A 19,373-nucleotide genomic window follows, 5' to 3' on the forward strand; every position below is an offset into this window, starting at 1 on the left:
GTGAAGAATCTGTGTAGCAGATCATGCTAGAGCTGTGAAAATGTCAGTTTTTGATGGAACTTTAGAGGCAGTGATTTATCATGTATTTCTGGCAGTGCCCAAAATGTGCTGCTATTGCTAATGTCTTTCCAAACAAAAATGAGGCACAATAGGACTTCTGTAACATTTCTGTGCTACCTTAATCTAGATGAGATGATTCTGTGCTGACTTCATTTTGGTCACTTTGTGCTTTACCTAGGAGTAAAACTAGGGGTTCCCCACTGCTTGGAAACCCAGCTTATTAAACTGGATAATGCCATTGATCTATTTACAGTGAAGGTTGATATAGAGTTGTAACTAACATTAAGACTGATGCCCGCTATACATTTGAAACTAAAAAGTGGCTTTGTAAAAATGACATGGGTTTCCAACTCTATTGTGTCTCAGTCAGGGCGGAGCACCTTGTGGTGTCTTCACACTAGCTCAAGGTCACAGTGCAAGAACCTAGAGAGCCTCCTGAAGCACGGTGATAGTTTTGATTTAAATGGACTTGAACTGTACGAAGAATTGAGGACACTGTCACCAATGTTGCCACATGCAAAATAGGTGATGGACATTGTACAGTTTATTCATACCAGCAAACTTGTTGACATATATCCTAATGTGTAGATTGCCACTCGTATTCTACCGACAATTCCTGTAACAGTAGCATCAGGAGAACGGAGTTTCTCAAAACTAAAGCTCATTAAAAACTCTCCCCGTTCTACAATGAGTCAGGAATGCTTGACTGGTCTTGCTATTCCTGCAATCGAACAAGACATCACTTTGTCTTTGTCATATAATGACTTTATTACTGCTTTTGCAGCCAAAAAAAGCCAGAAAGATTGCTTTTAATTAAAAACAAATCCTTGTTTCAATACCTCTTCATATAAATTTCCAATAAAATGTTGACAAATTAAAAAAATTATATTATTTGCATCATTCTGTCAAATCAGAATTTTTTTCTATAGCGCTACTTCTTTAGTGCTAGTCCATCAGCATTAAAGTGTGCTTAATTAAGTTAAACTGGGTTTAATAACATGCATGTGGCAAGTTTTCCAATACTGTAAGCTTATGTTTGTGTTGTTAAGAGTAAGTCAGGCACTGGGGCACCAGTTTTAATAATCCCGCCTAGGGCACCATAAATCCTAAAGACGGCCCTGCCCTGAACCCCTCATTCCCGGCCCCACCCCACAGCCCTCACCCTCTGCCCCCGCCCTGAGCCCCAAACGCCCCTGCCCCAGCCCCCTTGGATCGCAGACATCAACAATTTTCTTCAACTGGGTCGCCCTAAAACCACTGCTTGGGGCAGTCTCTCTGCACACTGGGGCAAAGCGCGGCCCGGCCCCGCGCGGACGTTCAATGCCCCGAGGCGCTCCGACACCAGGGTGAGGGGCCGCAGGTAGCACGGTGGGGGTTCGAGCCGGGCTGTACTGTCTGCTCCCGTCCGCGTGTCCCCCATTGCCGCCTCCTGGGGCCCTGCGAACCAGTACAGGCGGCGTGATGCTGAGCCCGCGGCACTGGGGCAGTGCGGAGACCCGCCCACACGCACGGCATGAGCCCGGGATCCTCCTCCGCTGCAGCGCTCCCCGCAGCCAGCTGGGCCGGCGCCCCGCCCCCCTCTCTCACACTGGCCAGGCGTTTACCCACCCGCTGTCTGGGGTCTATTCCCCCGCCGGGCAGCAGGGGCTGCTCAACCGAGCAGTGACCCTCCCCGCAAGCCCTTGGAAGAGGAGCCCCTCTTGGCCCATTCTCCTTCCGGCGCCGTAACCTCGGCCCCGCCCCTCCACGCACGTTCTCTACGAACCCTATTGGGCGATGGCTGTAGCAATAACCCAGAAGTGGGGGCGGAGCGGCCGCTGTACTCCCCGCACGCACGTGGGTGGGCTGCCGGAGCGGGGCGCGCTCCGTGGTGTCTGCATGTGTTCCAGAGCAGCCCCCGCAGGTGGGTACCCAGGCAGCCCCGGCCCCGTTCCCCAGCCCCCGGGGCAACGCGCGGGTCGCTCACATCTTTCCCTTGTGCCCGCAGCTCCGGGGCCCGGCCGGCCGCCGGTGGCGGAGGAGGCGGCGGAGATGCCGGAGCTGTCTGACAGCAGCGGCGGCGAGGAGGCCTGGGAGGACGAGGAGGACCTCCCGGAGCGGCAGACCCCCTGCCTCTTCTGTGATCGGTTCGTGAGCGCAGCTGGGGAGCTGGTCGCTGGGGGCCCGAGGAGGGAGCGGTTACCTCGGCCTCTCGTGGCTGCTTCTGGCTTGATGTTGGGGGTGGAGGGGCCCTTGCGGGCAGACCGGGCACGGGTGGTTGGCTGGGAGAGGCCCCGCGGGCGGCCTGCCGTAGTCGCTCCCCAGTTGTCTGTTGCTCACTGGGATGATGCCCTTCATTCCCCCTTCTCGCACCCGCTTGCCTCCTAGAACCAGCCTGGCAGCTGGGGCCTGCAGCGCCTGCTCCCAGCTGCCGTCAGACGAGCGGTTTGTGTTTGCGGTGCTGTTTTCTCAAAGCAAATATCCTAGGGCACGTTATTCCTGCGTGTTTTCCTGTCAGTCGAGCCCAGCTCTGCTGCTGATTTGCTGAGTGATTGTGGGTAACTCTTGCTCCCTTTCTGTGCCCCTGTTTCTGTTCCCATTCACGGTGTCTTGTCTGCTTAATTCCTATTCTAAAGTTTACGATCTGATGCTTTAGGTTTGTACAGTGACTCGCACAACGGGGCTCTGATCTCAGCTGACACTTCTAGTTGTTATTGTAATATTAATATTAACTTTAGTTTGTAGGTGGGAATAGTGATGGGCACAGGCTGTGAAAATAAATAGATCAATAGTTTGAATTTTGGAGTTCTTTTGCTAGAAAGATACAGAGTCCACAGGGACAAGGTTAAAGTAGGGGGAAATCGTGTTTTTTTTTTTTTTAAAGATTGTGTTTCTCTGAGGAAAACAAAGGACTATCTTTCTCTTTACTCTATTCTTCAGCAAATAGAGGCTTTTATTCTCATGTGACATGGGTGTCATGTTGTTTGGAGAGTCTTATGATTGCTTGCTTCAGGGCAGACTCAAAAGCAGGGTAGACACCCCAAACTGGAGGTATGTTCCACAATTAGATTTCATTAACCCAGTACCAGATCTGAACTCTTCTTTACCAGTTAACACATTAAAATCATAGCCGGACATCTAGCTTTTGTCAATAAAATTAATCCTGTGGGAAATTTTAAAACAGACAAACACCAAGATTTTTATCACATTATCTCAAAGCACTCCATAAAAAACAATTAGGCTACACAGCTTTGTTGTGGTAGGTAAGAAATATTTAGGCACCACTTAATAGTTCCTGTACTAAATGCAAAAGTCTGTTTAAATGATTTATAGCAGCAGTATGGGATAGGTTAGTTCTCTTGCATGTATGTCACACCTGGCTCTAAACAATCTAAATTTAAATTAGTGTTATAATACCTATTGACTCAATGTATATTCATCTCTCTCTTTTTACCTGCAGGCTGTTCAGTTCTGCTGAAGATACATTTTCCCACTGTAAATTGGTGCATCAGTTTAATATTAGTAACATGATCCATAAGCATGGTAAGTACTTCTGTGATAATTTTTAACTCTTTGCCATGAAATGACATTTTATTTAATTTTTTTTTGCGTGTGTGTGGGGACGAAGAAAGGAAAATAATTTAAAAAGAGCAAAAACCTCTTTCTGAAGACTTGGCAAACAAAACACATTTCTGTCTGGGCCATGTATACCCTACTGAGCCTAATAAAATTTCTACACAACATTTCCATGTTGGGCACTTTTTGTTCTTTATATCTATCAGTAAAGATCTGTCTAAACTGTAGACAGAATCAGTTAAGTGTGAACAGTGTCTGACAGTTACTGCTAACATAGCTGAGCGCATCTACCCAGGAGCCATTTTCCTTTCTTAGCTCTTTCATACCTGCTACATTGAACAGCCATGTTTGTACTAGGGCATTCTAAGATCTGAAAATGCCTCAACTGTTTTTCACCAGATGCAGTCCCATTTACATTTATAATTCTACTGTTGCCTTAAAAAGGCTGTTATCTTTTTGACACATTGGTGTTTAGATGATTTTAAATAAGACCTATTTACACTGCAGAATAGAACTGTTTTATGGTGTCAGGGCAGTCATGCTGTAACCAGGGTCCCTGTCATGGTTCTACCAGTAGTGTAGGATAAATCTCAGAAATTATCTATTAGGGAGAGAGTAGGATGTGGATTGGATATGAAGAGAATAGGGAAGAGGCTTCAAATTAGTTTCTGCAACTTTGACTTAAAACTTTCAGAAGCCTGCATGCGAAGCAAAGTGGGGGTTGAGAAGGGATGTAGGGAAGGGTTGCAGATGAAACTGGATGGACAAGGATCTCAAACAGGTTATTAAGAGAGCTTGCAAGTAACGAAAAAGGGATGGATCAGCTAGGAAAGCTACCTCTTGAAGGTCAGGAAGTATGGGGTGTGTGTGGGGAGTGATAACTGCCAAAAGCCAAGCAGAATTGGATCTTACAAAGGAAATTAAAACCAATAGTAAAAGATTCTTAAACCATATAAATAAAAAGAAAACACCACTAAGCACTGAGGATGGGATGGAGATTAAAGTAATGTAGGTATGGCTCAACACCTACACTAATACTTTGCCTCAGTTTTTAAGAAGAGTAATCTGGAGTTTGGGGGGCAGTGGCAGGGTGACTAATGAGGAAGAGGATATAGAAGTAGAAATTACTACATCGGAGATGGAAGCCAAACTCAAACAGCTTAATGGGACCAAATCAGGGAGCCTGGATAATCTCCATCCAATAATAAAGGAACTACCACATGAAATTGCAACCCTAATAGCAAGGATTTTTATTGAATCTCTGAACTTGGAGATTGTGCCCTGACTGCAGAATTGCAAATATAGTACCTATATTTAAGAAGGGGAAGCAGGGGAAGTGATCTGGGAAACTACAGGCACATTAGTTTGACCTCAATTGTATTCAAAGTCTTAGAACAAACTTTGAAAGAGAGTAGTTAAGGAAACAGAAATAAATGGTAATTGGGGTAAAATAGAACAAACCTTTACAAAGGGTAGATGCGCCAAACCAGTTGTCTTGTCAAAGAAAGATGAGGTTGATTTTCTAGACAAAGGAAATACAATAGATGTAATCTACCTGGATTTCAGTAAAGCATTTGCTACAGTTCCATATGGGAAATAATTGTTAAATTGGAGAAGATAGGGATTAATAGGAGAATCAAAAGGCGGGTAAAGAACTGGGTAAAGGGGAGACTACAACGGGTCTGCTGAAAGGTGAGCTGTCAGGCTTGAGAGAGGGTACTGGTAGAGTTCCTCAAAGATTGGTCCTGGGGCCAGTTTTATTTTATACTTTAATTCATGAGCTTGGCCCCAAAATTGGGGGTGTCCTAATAAAATTTGTGGTTGTTGCAAAGTTGGGAGATAACTCCCATATGGAGGAGGACTGGAATATTATATAACAGTGGTCTCCAACCTTTTTATGCCCAAGATCACTTTTTGAATTTAAGGGTAACCCAGGATCTACCCCGCCTCTTCCCTGAGGCCCTGCCCCTTCCCCAAAGCACCACCCCACTCACTCCATTTGACCCCCTCCCGGGTCACTTGCTCTCCCCCGCCCTCACTCACTTTCACGGGGATGAGGCAGCGGGTTCAGGAGAGGAGTGGGCTCTGGGCTGGGGCTGAGGAGTTCGCACTGTGGGAGGGGGCTCTGAGCTGAGCCTGGGGCAGGGGGTTGGGGTGCAGAAAGAGGCAATGGGGTGTAAGTTCTGGGAGGGAGTTTGGGTGCAGGAGGGGGCTCTGGGCTGGGCAGAGTGTTGGGGTTCAGGAGGAGGTACAGAGTGCTGGCTCTGGGAGGGGGGTCAGGGCTGGAGCAAGGGGTTGGGGTGCAGGAAGGGGTACGGGGTGCTGGCTTTGGGAGGGAGCTCAGGACTGGGGTTCAGAGTGCAGGAAGGAGTTTGGGGTGCTGGCTCTGGGAGGGAGCTCAGGACTGGGGTTGGGGCGTTGCCTCCTGCTGGGTAGCACTTACCTCCGGCGGCTCCCGGTCGGTGGCGCAGCGAGGCTAAGGCAGGCTCCCTGCCTGCCCCATCCCCACGCCGCTCCCAGAAGGGGCCAACGCACCCCTGCCGCCCCGAGGGGAGGGCTCTGAGTTATGACAGAATTATTTCCCAGGTATCTGTCTGCTAGGTTTTGCCCATATGTTCAAGGCTTAACTGATTGCTGTATTTGAGGTAGGGAAGGAATTTTCTCCCAGGTCAGATTGACAGACAGGGGTGGGGGAGAGGCCTTTCATCTTTCTCTGCAGCATGGTTTGAACTAGAGTAAATGATAGATTAATATAGAAACCAAATGGAATAGTTTTGTTGCTGTCCTTGTATAGCAAATATGGGATATGTTTAAACCACTTTTGTTACTGTGCTACATAGCCAGTTTAAGGGATTGTTTGTCATAAATTAGTCCTAGCTGACAGAATTTATTCAATAATTAGAAAGCTGCTAATGTGTATCAGAATTGTCATGGGATAAAATACCAGCATTTATACTCCGGTTTCTAGCCAGAGTGTCTTACTATTGATGTTGCTGTGGATGTTGCTGCCTTTCTCAGCAAGCCAGGTGGAAAGCTGTTTGCTAAGTGACAGAATTCCCTGTTAGATAATCTATGTTTACATGTGTTCAGTTTTTAGTGTGTAGCAAATATAAACTGAAGACCGAATTAAAGGATCTGACATTTAATCCTGAAGAAAAATATCAGAACAATGTAGATGGCAAATTAAGATAGGGACACTGTACTGAATAATAGTGTGCACCCCGGGAACACTGGCCAATTGAACAACTAATTATGTGATTTTAGTGTTACATGAGCTTTTTTTCTTTTGCAGCACTTGAGTTTTATGGATACATTAAGCTAATAAACTTTGTTAGAATGAAGGTAAGTGGACAGTTTATTACTTGAATTTTTTACTTTGTGCATGGGGAAAAACAAATATTTTGAGTTTGTTTTTATGGAATAATCCTACATTAAGTCTCTAGAAATAAGTAATTGTGGAAATTGTTTTAAAATTTATAAATGGATTTATGCAGATCTCTGAGCAGCTTAAGTGGTTTTTAGTTTTTAGTTTGTAAAATCCACCTTAAATAAATTAAAAATATTTTAAAATTGAGACACAAGATTTATTCATTCCAGGGCAATGTTTCCTGTTTTCTATAAAGTCCAAGTAATTGGGCTTCATGTGGTTGTGCTGCATATTGGGATTTGATGAAATGAGTGGAATTTACCTACCAGCCTGGCCCCAGCTGGAGTAACAGCTGCTGCTCCATTCAGTTTAGGGAGGGGGTTTCCTTGCCACTGGATCCATGTCTGTACAGAATCACTTTCTGGTAGTTAAGACTACATTACATAAGGTGGGTAGAAAGTGCAAAAGGAGAGAACTCTAAGTAGTATTGGAAGTATTGCTCACTTCTAATTTGATTGTTTCAGGCCTCGTCTCTGTTTTACTGATGTCAGGATATCTGGTTCAGAGCTGCTTCATGTCCCTGTAACACTACAACTTAACGTGTTGTAACTCTTTCTCCTGATACAGTTTAGTTTTAGCATGGATGGGGTCTTACACAACTTAGCATTTTTGAGACCTGTAATGCCCAGGCATGCTTTCATCTTCAAGTTGTATGGACTTGTTAGTTAGTTACATCTTACTATTAGTCCTGTGAGGTAGGTAATTGTTGCGATGGTCCAAATGGAGAAACTGATGTTTCGAGCCTGATTTTCCCCTCAAGATGTGCTGAACGTACAACTAATTAGAGCTGAGGCACAGCATTTGTAAAAACTGGGCTCTGAGTGACTTGCTCCAAGTCACAGTTGTTGTCAGAGCCAGATTTAGAATCCAGGAGTACCTGTCTCTACTTCAGCAATTCTCAACCAAGTATCTGGGGCCCCCTGGGTGGCTGCGGGCAGGTTTCAGGGGGTCCTTAAGCAGGTTCGGTATTAGACTCACTGTGGCTCAGGGCAGAAAGCCCCTGCCATGTGGGGCTGAAGCCCCCAAGCCCTGCCACTTGGGGCTAGGGCTGAAGCCGAAGCCTGAGCAATTTAGCTTTGCGGGGGCCCTCTGTGGATGGGGCCTTGGCCAGTTGCCCTGCTTGCTACCCCTTAATGCCAGCCCTGGCTTTTATATGCAGAAAAACAGTTGTTGTGGAACAAGTAGGGCCTGGAGCATGTTGTGGGGGGGCCTCGGAAAGAAAAAGGTTGAGAACGTCTGCTCTACATCATGTTGCCCAGTAATGCTTCTCTCTCAGCTTTTCCTACAAGGTTATTTTAATAAGTCATTTAGACACTCGTAGCCCGGGTGATTTTAATGATGGGAGTTAAACTAAAGTAATTATGTCTTGTAGTTTACTTTTTAAACTAAGGTCCTATGATTTTGAAGAACCTTATTTCCACATGCTCGTTTAACTTTTGTCTAGAAACCAACTGCAGAGTACTTGAATTCTCTCAGCAGCCCACTGCCTTGGGAGGAAGAGGAGTACTTGAAACCAGAACTAGAAGATGATCTATTACTTCAGTTTGGTAAGACTTTTTAATCAGAGTATAGCCTTGCTAGAAAAATAAGTGAATTCGCCCCTTTCCTAATTTAGTACATCCCACATGAGACAATATAGATGTAGATGGGCTAGATTTACATTTCCCAGGGCAATGGACTATCCAAAATGGTCAAGTGACGTGATCTATGAATATTTTGTATCAATTAAAAAAATAAGAGGTTGTATGAACAGATTGGGGAGGGAGTGTCACACTTAACTCTAAATGTTTATGGAATTTCCATTCTTATGCTGCAGCAAAACATCTTTGAATATTCCATTTGGGTACTTAATCTCAACACATGCAAATAAACACATTAGAGGCAGTAATCTGTGTCTTTGAAAACTACTTCACCTTTTATAATGGTTGTCTTTCATTAGGTACCCAATAAATACAATAATATAACAAAATTATACATTATAGAGTTGTATTTCGACCTTGGAGTTCTGATGACCTATACAAATCACTTGTTTATCTCTCTCAATTTATATCTGTGTTACTTGTATTCTTCCTCCCCTTTGCCAATACTATTTTGTCACTCACTTGGTGCATCTTTCCTTCATTTAAATTGTAAGTGGTTTTTTTTTTTTTAGGACAGGGACCATGTCCTCCTGTATTTGTACACTACCTAGCACAAGGGGGGCCCTGTCCTATTTAAAACTTTCTGTATTGCAGTAGCACACAAGATAGGGAATAGGGGATTGTTTCCCTTTCCTAACCAACTGATAGTTCGGGATTTTTCTGAATATGCCGCTGACTTGCAATGTGATACTTGAGCAAGTTGCCAAGGGCCAGATTTCCAGAGGTGCTGTGTACTCCCAGCTCCATTTGAGGTTATTAGGCGTTAGAGGTGCTCAACACTTCAGAAAATCATGCTGTAAACATGTCTCTCACTTTTATCTATTGGGTAAAATGAGTATTGACCTACCAGCAGGGGTATGATTTTTAAATCCAATTATTCCTGTTACTAGACATTATTCTCTCTATATATCTCTAGTTCATTTTTTTTTTTTTAAGAACATCCAAATTGTATCTAGAGGAAGCTATGATTTTGCTGTTGATCCACTGAAGTAACTTCCAAGCTGCTTGACAAAATCTAAATAAGGCTCGCTCCAGGACTTCAGGAGCAATGTCCTGTGCTTCAGGGCTGTTTTACCAATGGCTTGTCATGGCTTTGACATCCACTTCAGTCTTATTCTGTGGCTTTTTTGTGCTTTACTGTGTAGCTCCATTGTAAACGTTTTGATGGTTTCTAACACGTTCCATGCTTGTGCTTGCTCCCTCTCCTTCTCCCTCCCTCTCGGTAGTTTTCTGCCCTGCATCCTCCTCCTGATGCTCATGTTGGCGTCTGCCTTTAGGGTAGGGATACTGATTTTGTTTCCTGTTCTGAGTGGTGTGGAAGCATTATTTTCCCCATGCTCCATGACCCTAACCAGTTCTAGACATAGGTATGGGAACCAGGGATTTGGGGGGTGCTGCTGGACCCCCCAGGTTTTGTGCAGGGTCCTGGCCCTGTGCCCGGGTCCTGTCTGCTGCTGGCCCTGCACCCGGGGCTCTGCTCCTGGCACCGTGCCCTGGGGTCCTGGCATCCATCCCCAGCTGTGGTCCCAGCCTCTTTGCCCTGTCCATGTCTTCTCCCACCCCTGTCCTCCCAGAGCCATGGCCTGGTCCTGGCCCCAGCTATGGGGAGAGAGGGCATGGATAGAGGTAAAGGGGGGGGGCATGAAGTAAAAATTTGGGGTTCTAGAAGTTCTGTTGCCACAGCTCTTGTTGGCCTTGTGCAATCCCCCTAGAAAAGCATAGCTCCATTAGATCAAAGCAAAGGTGTATTCGGTCCCTAAATCCAAGCTCATTTTCTCTGCAGTGCTTCTGGCTAGTCCAAGGAAGACAAGCCAGAGGATCCATGTGCTCTACCATGCAAGAGACTCAATTACGATAACCCCATCTCCCAAGTGTGGGTGGGGCCTAATCCTGCACTGTGACATCCAGTGGGAGTTATGTCTGCTGTGTTCAGTGGGTGCAAGGTTGGACCTATGTTTTGAGGCCAAGGCACTATTTTAATAATAATGAATTCTGCTTACCTATCGATCTCAAAGCATCTCACACATTTTTATTAAGCTCCACAACACCCTGAGGGATGAGTTTGAAGGGCTGTGAATATATTCTTTGTCACATGCTAGTTATGAAAGCCTTCATCTTGTAGAGCAACTTGTCTTTTGAATTAATAGCCCTTCTAGCTCTCGGCTAAGGTAATTGGTAAAGCAAGGTGTATCACCTTTATTGGCTTCATGACTTAACAAATCAGACTTTCCCTTTAGCTGAAGACTAGTATTCAGACACATTTGAAAGGTAGGGTGTTTTCTTGGTGGGGTGGGGGATGTACTGGTGTTAAGGGCCTACCTCCTCCATGCTTATTTATGTTAAGTATTATCTTGCTGTGCCAATAGTCCTATCCGTGAAGATACTTGTGGAATAAGGTACTATTTAGTGAATGAAGGTAGCAGCATCAGGCACTCTTTCTTTCTACATCCATACACACGCGCGCGCACACACACACGTATCTGTAATTAGGTAATGCTGTCAGTTGATGGGTTGATAACATTTATTCTATTTCATTAGACATAGAGGATCTTTATGCTTCTACAAACATCTCAGAGCCCAATGGATTAAGTGATAACACAGCAATCCTCGAACAGTTGAAATGTACAGAACACAGAGCAAAGCTTGCAGAAACAGCATTAGCCAGAGCACAAGAAGATCTTCAGAAAATGAGGTAAGATTTTGATTGAAGCTTTTTCTGAAACACTTGGCAGTGTTCTGGATGGTAGACAGAAATGTGTGCAGGAAATAATAGCCGTCAGTAGAAACTCAAGCTGCAGAATTCAAATGTAAGTTAGCACCAGGAGGGCATTAGTCTCATCTGTGTGTTTTGCCTTTGTTTGCAAATAGTGTCGATCGTGGTGTTTTTAAAAAATATTGCAAGTTGAAGCACAACTAAATTGACTCCAGTTGACGCAATCAACGGCATTGGAAAGATGAAGTATTAATGTACCTTGAATCACCCTTATTTAAGAAGTTATGGTTGCTGCCTGTTGGCAGTCCTTCCCAGGACTGGAAGGAACCTCGAGAGGTCATCTAGGCCAGTCCCCAGCACTCATGGCAGGACTAAGTATTATTTAGACCATCCCTGACAGGTGTTTGTCTAACCTGCTCTTAAAAATCCCCGGTGATGGAGTTTCCACAACCCCCTAGGCAATTTATTCCAGTGCTTAAGCACCTTGACTGTTAGGAAGTTCTTCCTAATGTCCAGCCTAAACTGCCCTTGCTGCAGTTTAAGCCCATTGCTTCTTGTCCTATACTCCTCTCTGTAACAACCTTTTATGTACTTGAAACTGTTATCATGTCCCCTCAGTCTTCTCTTTTCCAGACTAAACAAACCCAGTTTTTTTCCATCTTTTCTCATAGGTCTTGTTTTCTAGACCTTTAATCATTTTTGTCTCTCTTCTCTGGACTTTCTCCAATTTGCCCACATCTTTCTTGAAATATGGTGCTCAGAACTGGACACAATAATCCAGTTGAGGCCTCATCAGTGTAGAGTAGAGCGGAAGAATTACTTCTCATGTCTTGCTTATGACACTCCTGCTAATATATCCTAGGATGACATTTGCGCTTTTTTTTTTTTTTTTTTGGCAACAGTGTTACACTCTTGACTCCTATTTAGCTTGTGATTTGTGATGACCCCCAGATCCCTTTCTGCGCTACTCCTTACGTAGTCATTTTCCATTTTGTGTGTGCACAGCTGATTGTTCCTTCCTAAGGGGAGTACTTTGCATTTGTCCTTACTGAATTTCATCCTGTTTACTTCGGATCATTTCTCCAGTTTGTCCAGGTCATTTTGAGTTTTAATCCTATCCTCCAAAGCACGTGAAACCCCGCCCAGTTTGGTATTGTCCACAAACTTTATAAGTGTACTTTGTGGGCCATTACCTAAATCAAGGGTGGGCACACTTTTTGGTCCGAGGGCCACATCTGGGAATAGAAATTGTATGGCGGGCCATGAAGGCTCACAAAATTGGGGTTAGGGTGTGGGAGGGGGTGCAAGCACTGGGATGGAGCCAGAAATGAGGAGTTCAGGGTGCAGGAGGGGGATCTGGGCTGGGGGTTGAGGTGTGGGAAGGGGTGCAGGCTCCAGTTAGGGGTGCGGGCTCTGGGGTGGGGCTGGGGATGAACGGTTTGTGGTGCAGGAGGATGCTCTGGGCTGGGATCGAGGGGTTTGGAGGGTGGGAGGGGGATCAGGGGTTTGGAGGGCGGCGTTGAGGGTCAGGCATGCAGGCTCTGGGCGGCGCTTACCTCAAGCAGCTCCCAGAAACAGTGGCATGTCCCTCCTCCATCTCCTACACGGAGGCACGTCCAGGCAACTCTGTGTGCTGCCCCGTCTGCAGGCGCTGCCCCTGCAGCTCCCATTGGAGCGCCAGAGGGGGTCATTGGAGCAGGGCCATTAGAGCACATAGTTCCCGGAAGACATGGCATTGCCCCCCTCTGACTCTGATGTGGAATGGCTCCTGACCCTGCTACCCTTCTGGAGTGCCGGAGCAGGGCAAGCCCCAGACCCTGCACCCCGCAGCGGGAGCTCAAAGGCCAGCTTAAAACGGCTGGTGGTCCTAATCCAGCCCATGGGCCGTCCTACCCCTGACCTAAATCATTGATGAAAATATTGATGAGAACCAGATCCAGAACTGATCCCTGCAGGGCCCCACTTGTTATGCCCTTCCAGCTTGACTGTAAACCACTGATAACTGCTCTGTGGGAACAGTTTTCCAACCAGTTATGCACCCACCTTATAGTAGCTCCATCTAGGTTGTATTGCCCTAGTTTGTTTATGAGAAGGTCATGCAAGTATCAAAAGCCTTACTAAAGTCAAGCTGTACCACGTCTACCACTTCTTCCCACCCACCCCCATACACGAGGGTTCTTCTCCTGTCAAAGAAACCTATTAGGTTGGTTTGACACGATTTGTCCTTGACAAATCCCTGCTGACTGTTATTTATCGCCTTATTATCTTTTAGGTTTTTGAATGGCTTGTCATGGCTTTTACATCCACTTCGGTCCTATTCTGTGGCTTTATTTGTGCTTTACTGCGCATCTCCATTTGTAAATGTTTTGATGTTCTGGGTACTGAAGTTAAGCTGACTATTCCGTAATTGTCCTGATTGCCCTTATTTCCCTTTTTTTAATAGATGGACACTATATTTGCCCTTTTCCAGTCCCCTGGAATCTCTCTCGTATAAAGAAGTCTTACATGTTACATAATGTGAGATGTTTGAGTCCACCATATGCTTTCAAGTTACAGAATTACAGTTCTGTGTACTACACAAACATGTGGAATACAAACTTATTCTTGTTCAGAACCTAGTAATTACACTTACAAAGAGCATGCTGCATTTGAGACCCTGTAATAAGCTAGTACTTTCATGGGATATCAGCGTGATCTTTACAAAGTGGAAGTCTCTTCTTGAGCCAGGATTAAATTTTTAAATCATGGTTTGTGTTGTATGATTTTCTTCTGGTGCCATTAAAATGTTAGTAACTTATCTACCCTTAGCTTAATAAAAATAAGAGAAGAGGGGTTTGTATCTACATCTTCCTAATCAGTATGTCAGGGTTCACGTCTCTACAATTATGAAAAATGCTTTAGAAGTTTAAATGACCACATGTTCAAGACTTCAGTTTTACATCTCATCTGAGCACAGAGGCTTCTAAAATTATTAAAAGCTGTCTCCAGCAATTAGTGGGAGGACAGTCACCTAGAGAATCACAAACATTTCTTGCTGCACCTGGGTTTTCCTTAAAGGTTGCCAGTCCAAACAGTCCTGTTCTAATGATGATTAGTTTGAGCTGACAAGTTGAGAGTGCAGTTGTATGTGGTTGGAGGTAAACAGTAACAATCTTTTGATTAACTGGTGGCAAAAGTAACCATGTTTTCTAAACATAACTAGGTTGCAACCTACAATATTTGACAATTTACAAATTTAAAGATATGTCACATTTATCTTGAATTTATCATCGGTGTCCAATTGAATGGCAACCCTTTTTTTGTTGTTGATATTTCTCATGATCTTTCTTGACAGTCTTAAAATTCATTCTATTGGAAGTTTAGCTCTAGAGTTTCCTTACAGTTGAATTGATTGAAAATCATAACCCTGGCATCGGGGCAGGGTGACTTTAAAAAATGATCTCATTTAACAAAAAAGAAAACTTTTTTTTTAAACCAGATTGAGACTTCATAAAACAAATTTTGAAAATATGTATTATTGCAACTTTAAACTAAAATTTATCTGAACAAAACTAAATTCTGTTTTTTAAATTCTGCTATTGAAAGATTCTTATTTGAAATGTACAAAACTGTAATAGGAGAAAACAAAATATTGCCCTGCTCCTCCACACACTGAGCAGGTATGTAACTTTGCTCACATGAATAGTGGTCCTACTCATGTGTAAAATTAAGCATTTGTAGCGTCGGGCTAAAATTGTATTTCGTTAAAAACTTGTCTCTTAGTGGCATAAAATGCTTGTTACTTACTTTTCATTGTGAACAAATTTTTCTGTAACTACATTTCCAATAAACTAATAACATTATTCTGAAATCTTTTGTACAAACAAGCCAAAATTTTCAAAATAAAGTTAGGCTACTAAGACTATATTTAGGCACCTAAGTGATTTAGATGCAGGATTTCAAAAAGCACTTAACAAAACAAGTCCCATTGACTTCAAACTGTAGACTCTGAGGAGTGTAGGCTGGTTGAAGCACTTCTTTTTGCTTGACTTGTGGGAATTCAGAATATCTGAAGATGCTGTTGGCTGCAAATATAGTACAAGCTGTTTACTCATAAGTTTTGTGTTTGAGTTTCTAGTATTCTTACTGTGAGGCCATCGTCTTTATCTTTTTTTTAGCATAGAAGAATATTTTCAGTGGCAACCTCCTTAGTTGAGAAAACTAAATTCTCGTGGAAGAAACAAGACATCAACAAGAAACAACGAACAAAATAGCCTCTTCAGCAAGTTAAGACTATAAAAGGGGAAATAGGTGGAGAACTCGCAACACAAAAAGGAAAAAAAATCTTTTACCATTAAAATAAATCAACTTGCATTAAAATATCTTTTTTAATCATTATTTGTATCAATCCTGCCTGGTTTTCTGTGTTTTTAATTTTGTTAGTTGTCAATATACTAGACCTTCCATAAATCACTAACGTAGGTGTGTTTTAGAGTAGTTTTTATAGGTGTCATGATATTGAACCACATCTCTAGATAATATGGTCTGTCATGTTTGTCTCATTCTGTATTTTGACTTCTGACATACTGTTACCATAGAAACAGCTTGCAAAACGGGAATTTCTCTCTTAAAAACAAAACAAAAAAATAATAAAATCTAAATCAGGTGGGTTGTAATTGGGATGCTTTTCCAAAATAGATGGAGAGTGCAGGGATAGCAGGCAGATAAATGAAACACTACAGACTTCACACTGCTGGAATTTAGTGTCTAAAATGCGGAAGAAATGCTTGTGTCAAAATGCAGAGAAAATAGCAAATCATGCAGTAGCTTCTTCTCGAAGCCAGTAGGGGGAGTTTCAGCACGGTTAAGCCATAATGGAGTTTTGGTGTTGTAAAAGGCCCTCTGCAGTCTGTATTCCTTATCTCCTCTCAGCTCTCTTCCACCCCCCCATCCCTCTTTTTCATAGTCCCGTAAACATGTCTCAAGGGTATGTTTCAAATTGATTACAGACAATTTGCACAGGATTTTGTGATGAACGCAGATGTCAGAAGCAACTCATCATCATCTAGCGCCATTGCGGAACTCCGGGACGATGAGGATGGCGTTTACTTCAGTTCATATGGGCATTATGGGATACACGAAGAGATGCTAAAGGTTAGAAAGTCAGCACAAATGCGTCTTACTCATTACTAGGAAGGAAAAATGGGATGAAAAAAAGCTACGTGCCTGTAAATATACACTGCAGAATAGCTGCATTTTTAACCCTTTCGCTGCTTAATGGTTTATCCTGGGAGCGAGAGTGAAAGAATCACACAAAAAGAGCTTGTATTTTCAGCTGCCATTGTATCTAGATCCCTGTTGTATACATTCTTAACTACCAGAAACATGAGAAATTTAATAAAAGTATATTGAGCTTACAGGTATACTTGATTGCTAGTAAGAAAATATTCATCTCTCAATATCTATAACATAGTCTGTTCTTGCCGCTTTTGTTTCTTTTGCTGTAGAAATGTGGATGAATTCTATACACTACTATACGATATAAACAGTAAATGTCCTTCATTTTTTATTCTGCTCTTTAGATGAAAAGTTAGCAAGCAAAAAAACACACTAAAACTTTAAATGCTATGTCTGCCAATTTATGTAGTTATTCAGAAATTATTTGAACTCCATTTAGTATATTGATAAGCATTACATTGAACAATTACTAGGGTTGTCTAAATAGTAAAGTATTTAAAAATGGAAAATATATTTAAAAGAGAATGTCCAGAACTTTTCAAAAAACAAACAAAATCCTTTCATCGCGAGTGTTAACTTGATTTTATAAGTTTAACTTTATTTTAACCCAAAATCTTTAGTACCTCTTCTCTGAAAAAAGAATATTGTGTAGTGTAAAAGGACAGGAATTTGTTGCTCTGAAATATCATAAAGCAATTTTGCAATTTCATAATAAAGAAAGAATATGGGTATCTAAACAAAATCAACTAAAATATGAAGCCATACAGTACACTCACTCTTGTATAGCATAGGTAGCAGATTTAGGCTTCCTGCTTTCTGAAACATTTATGGGTCCTAGCCTTGGAAAATTCCTCTGCGTTTGATTTATGGTACATTTGAACAGCATTGAGCAGCCAATGTGTTTTTTATGGAGCATTCTTGCAGAAATGCTTTTGTGGCACAGGTATCTGTGGATACAGAAAGTAATACGCTTTCCAAAATGAAAAGCATAGTGGTGAACAGGTATGTGCAGTACTTGGAAACGATCAGATTTACCTCAGCACTGTATGTCTGGTAGACTAACACAATGACTTTTAAATATGGGGCCAAAGGTGGTTGTGGTGTTTTTTTTTTTTTTTTTTTAAGTCAGTCACACAGATAATCTGAAATCATAAGCTCTAAAGTACTTTGTCAGATGGGAGTAAAACCATTTTGTCTGTACCAACAGTTCATAGTACCTTGCTTTGGAGCTATACTAAAAGATCCTGAACCTCTAAAGAATTGATAGTTTTGTAGTTTTTGATAAATCTTTCTATTTCACTGGCTTCAGGAAACTTTTGTGATGTTAAAATCCCTTCAGTAACATCTGATTTCTGCCCAATAAAATGTGGAAAATACCAGAGTTATGGTATGTAAGTTCTTGTGTATATGCCTAGTTTTTAGCTCTAAATGCCTATCCAACACATACAAACATTTTTTTGCTTGTTTTTATTATTGAGAGTTTTTTACATTAAAAATATTGGCTCATTAATTTGAAGTGACAGCAAACTTTGTTAGATTCACAAACAAATTTAGGATTAATTTAACATGTTTTATTGGTTTAAAATAAACAAAACCAAAACAAAACAAAGAACCATGCACACACAACTTGCTCATTTTTTTTGGTTCTCTATCTTGGCCCTGGTAGGTCATAACATATAAGAACGGCCGTCCTGGGTCAGACCAAAGGTCCATCTAGCCCAATATACTGTCTACCGACAGTGGCCAATGCCAGGTGCCCCACAGGGAGTGGACCAACAGGCAATGATCAAGTGATCTCTCTCCTGCCATCCATCTCCATCCTCTGACAAATAGAGGCTAGGGCCACCATTCCTTACCCATCCTTGCTAATAGCCATTAAAGGACTTCACCACCATGAATTTATCCAGTTCTCTTTTAAATGCTGTTATAGTCCTAGCCTTCACAACCTCCTCAGGTAAGGAGTTCCACAAGTTGACTGTGCGCTGTGGGAAGAAGAACTTCCTTGTATTTGTTTTAAACCTGCTGCCTATTTAATTTCATTTGTTGACCCCTAGTTCTTGTATTATGGGAATAAGTAAATAATTTTTCCTTATCCACTTTCTCCACATCACTCATGATTTTATATACCTCATCATATCCCCCCTTAGTCTCCTCTTTTCCAAGCTGAAGAGTCCTAGCCTCTTTAATCTCTCCTTTTATGGTACCTGTTCCAAACCCCTAATCATTTTAGCTGCCCTTTTCTGAACCTTTTCTAGTGCCAATATATCTTTTTTGAGATGAGGAGACCACATCTGTATGCAGTATTCGAGATGTGGGCATACCATCAATTTATATAAGGGCAATAAGATAGTCTCAGTCTTATTCTCTATCCCCTTTTTAATGATTCCTAACATCTTGTTTGCTTTTTTGACCGCCTCTGTACACTGCGTGGACATCTTCAGAGAACTATCCACGATGACTCCAAGATCTTTTTCCTGACTCGTTGTAGCTAAATTATCCCCCATCATATTGTATGTGTAGTTGGGGTTATTTTTTACAATGTGCATTACTTTACAAAAAGAAGAACAAGAGTACTTGTGGCACCTTAGAGACTAACAAATTTATTAGAGCATAAGCTTTCGTGGACTACAGCCCACTTCTTCGGATGCATATAGAATGGAACATATATTGAGGAGATATATATACACACATACAGAGAGCATAAACAGGTGGGAGTTGTCTTACCAACTCTGAGAGGCCAATTAATTAAGAGAAAAAAAAC

The 19,373-nt window shown here is 42.6% G+C and overlaps 1 protein-coding gene across 2 annotated transcripts in view; it reads left to right on the forward strand.

Annotated features, from left to right (window-relative positions):
* Positions 1-1,845: 1,845 nt before the first annotated feature.
* Positions 1,846-19,373, forward strand: part of PRMT3 (protein arginine methyltransferase 3) — a 109,940-nt gene continuing 92,412 nt past the window's right edge. Inside the window, exons 1-7 of one of the 2 annotated variants that reach the window (XM_034769794.1) lie at positions 1,846-1,963; positions 2,048-2,186; positions 3,500-3,582; positions 6,908-6,957; positions 8,487-8,589; positions 11,221-11,374; positions 16,384-16,528. In XM_034769794.1, coding sequence (XP_034625685.1) covers positions 1,939-1,963; positions 2,048-2,186; positions 3,500-3,582; positions 6,908-6,957; positions 8,487-8,589; positions 11,221-11,374; positions 16,384-16,528 — 699 coding nt within the window. In that variant the 5' untranslated portion in view covers positions 1,846-1,938. Of the gene's footprint in view, positions 1,964-2,047; positions 2,187-2,979; positions 3,091-3,499; positions 3,583-6,907; positions 6,958-8,486; positions 8,590-11,220; positions 11,375-16,383; positions 16,529-19,373 lie in introns of those variants that run through there. The other variant, XM_034769795.1, reaches the window with a different exon arrangement.

Source organism: Trachemys scripta, chromosome 4 (genome assembly GCF_013100865.1).
Source record: "Trachemys scripta elegans isolate TJP31775 chromosome 4, CAS_Tse_1.0, whole genome shotgun sequence".
Lineage (NCBI taxonomy): Eukaryota > Metazoa > Chordata > Testudines > Emydidae > Trachemys > Trachemys scripta.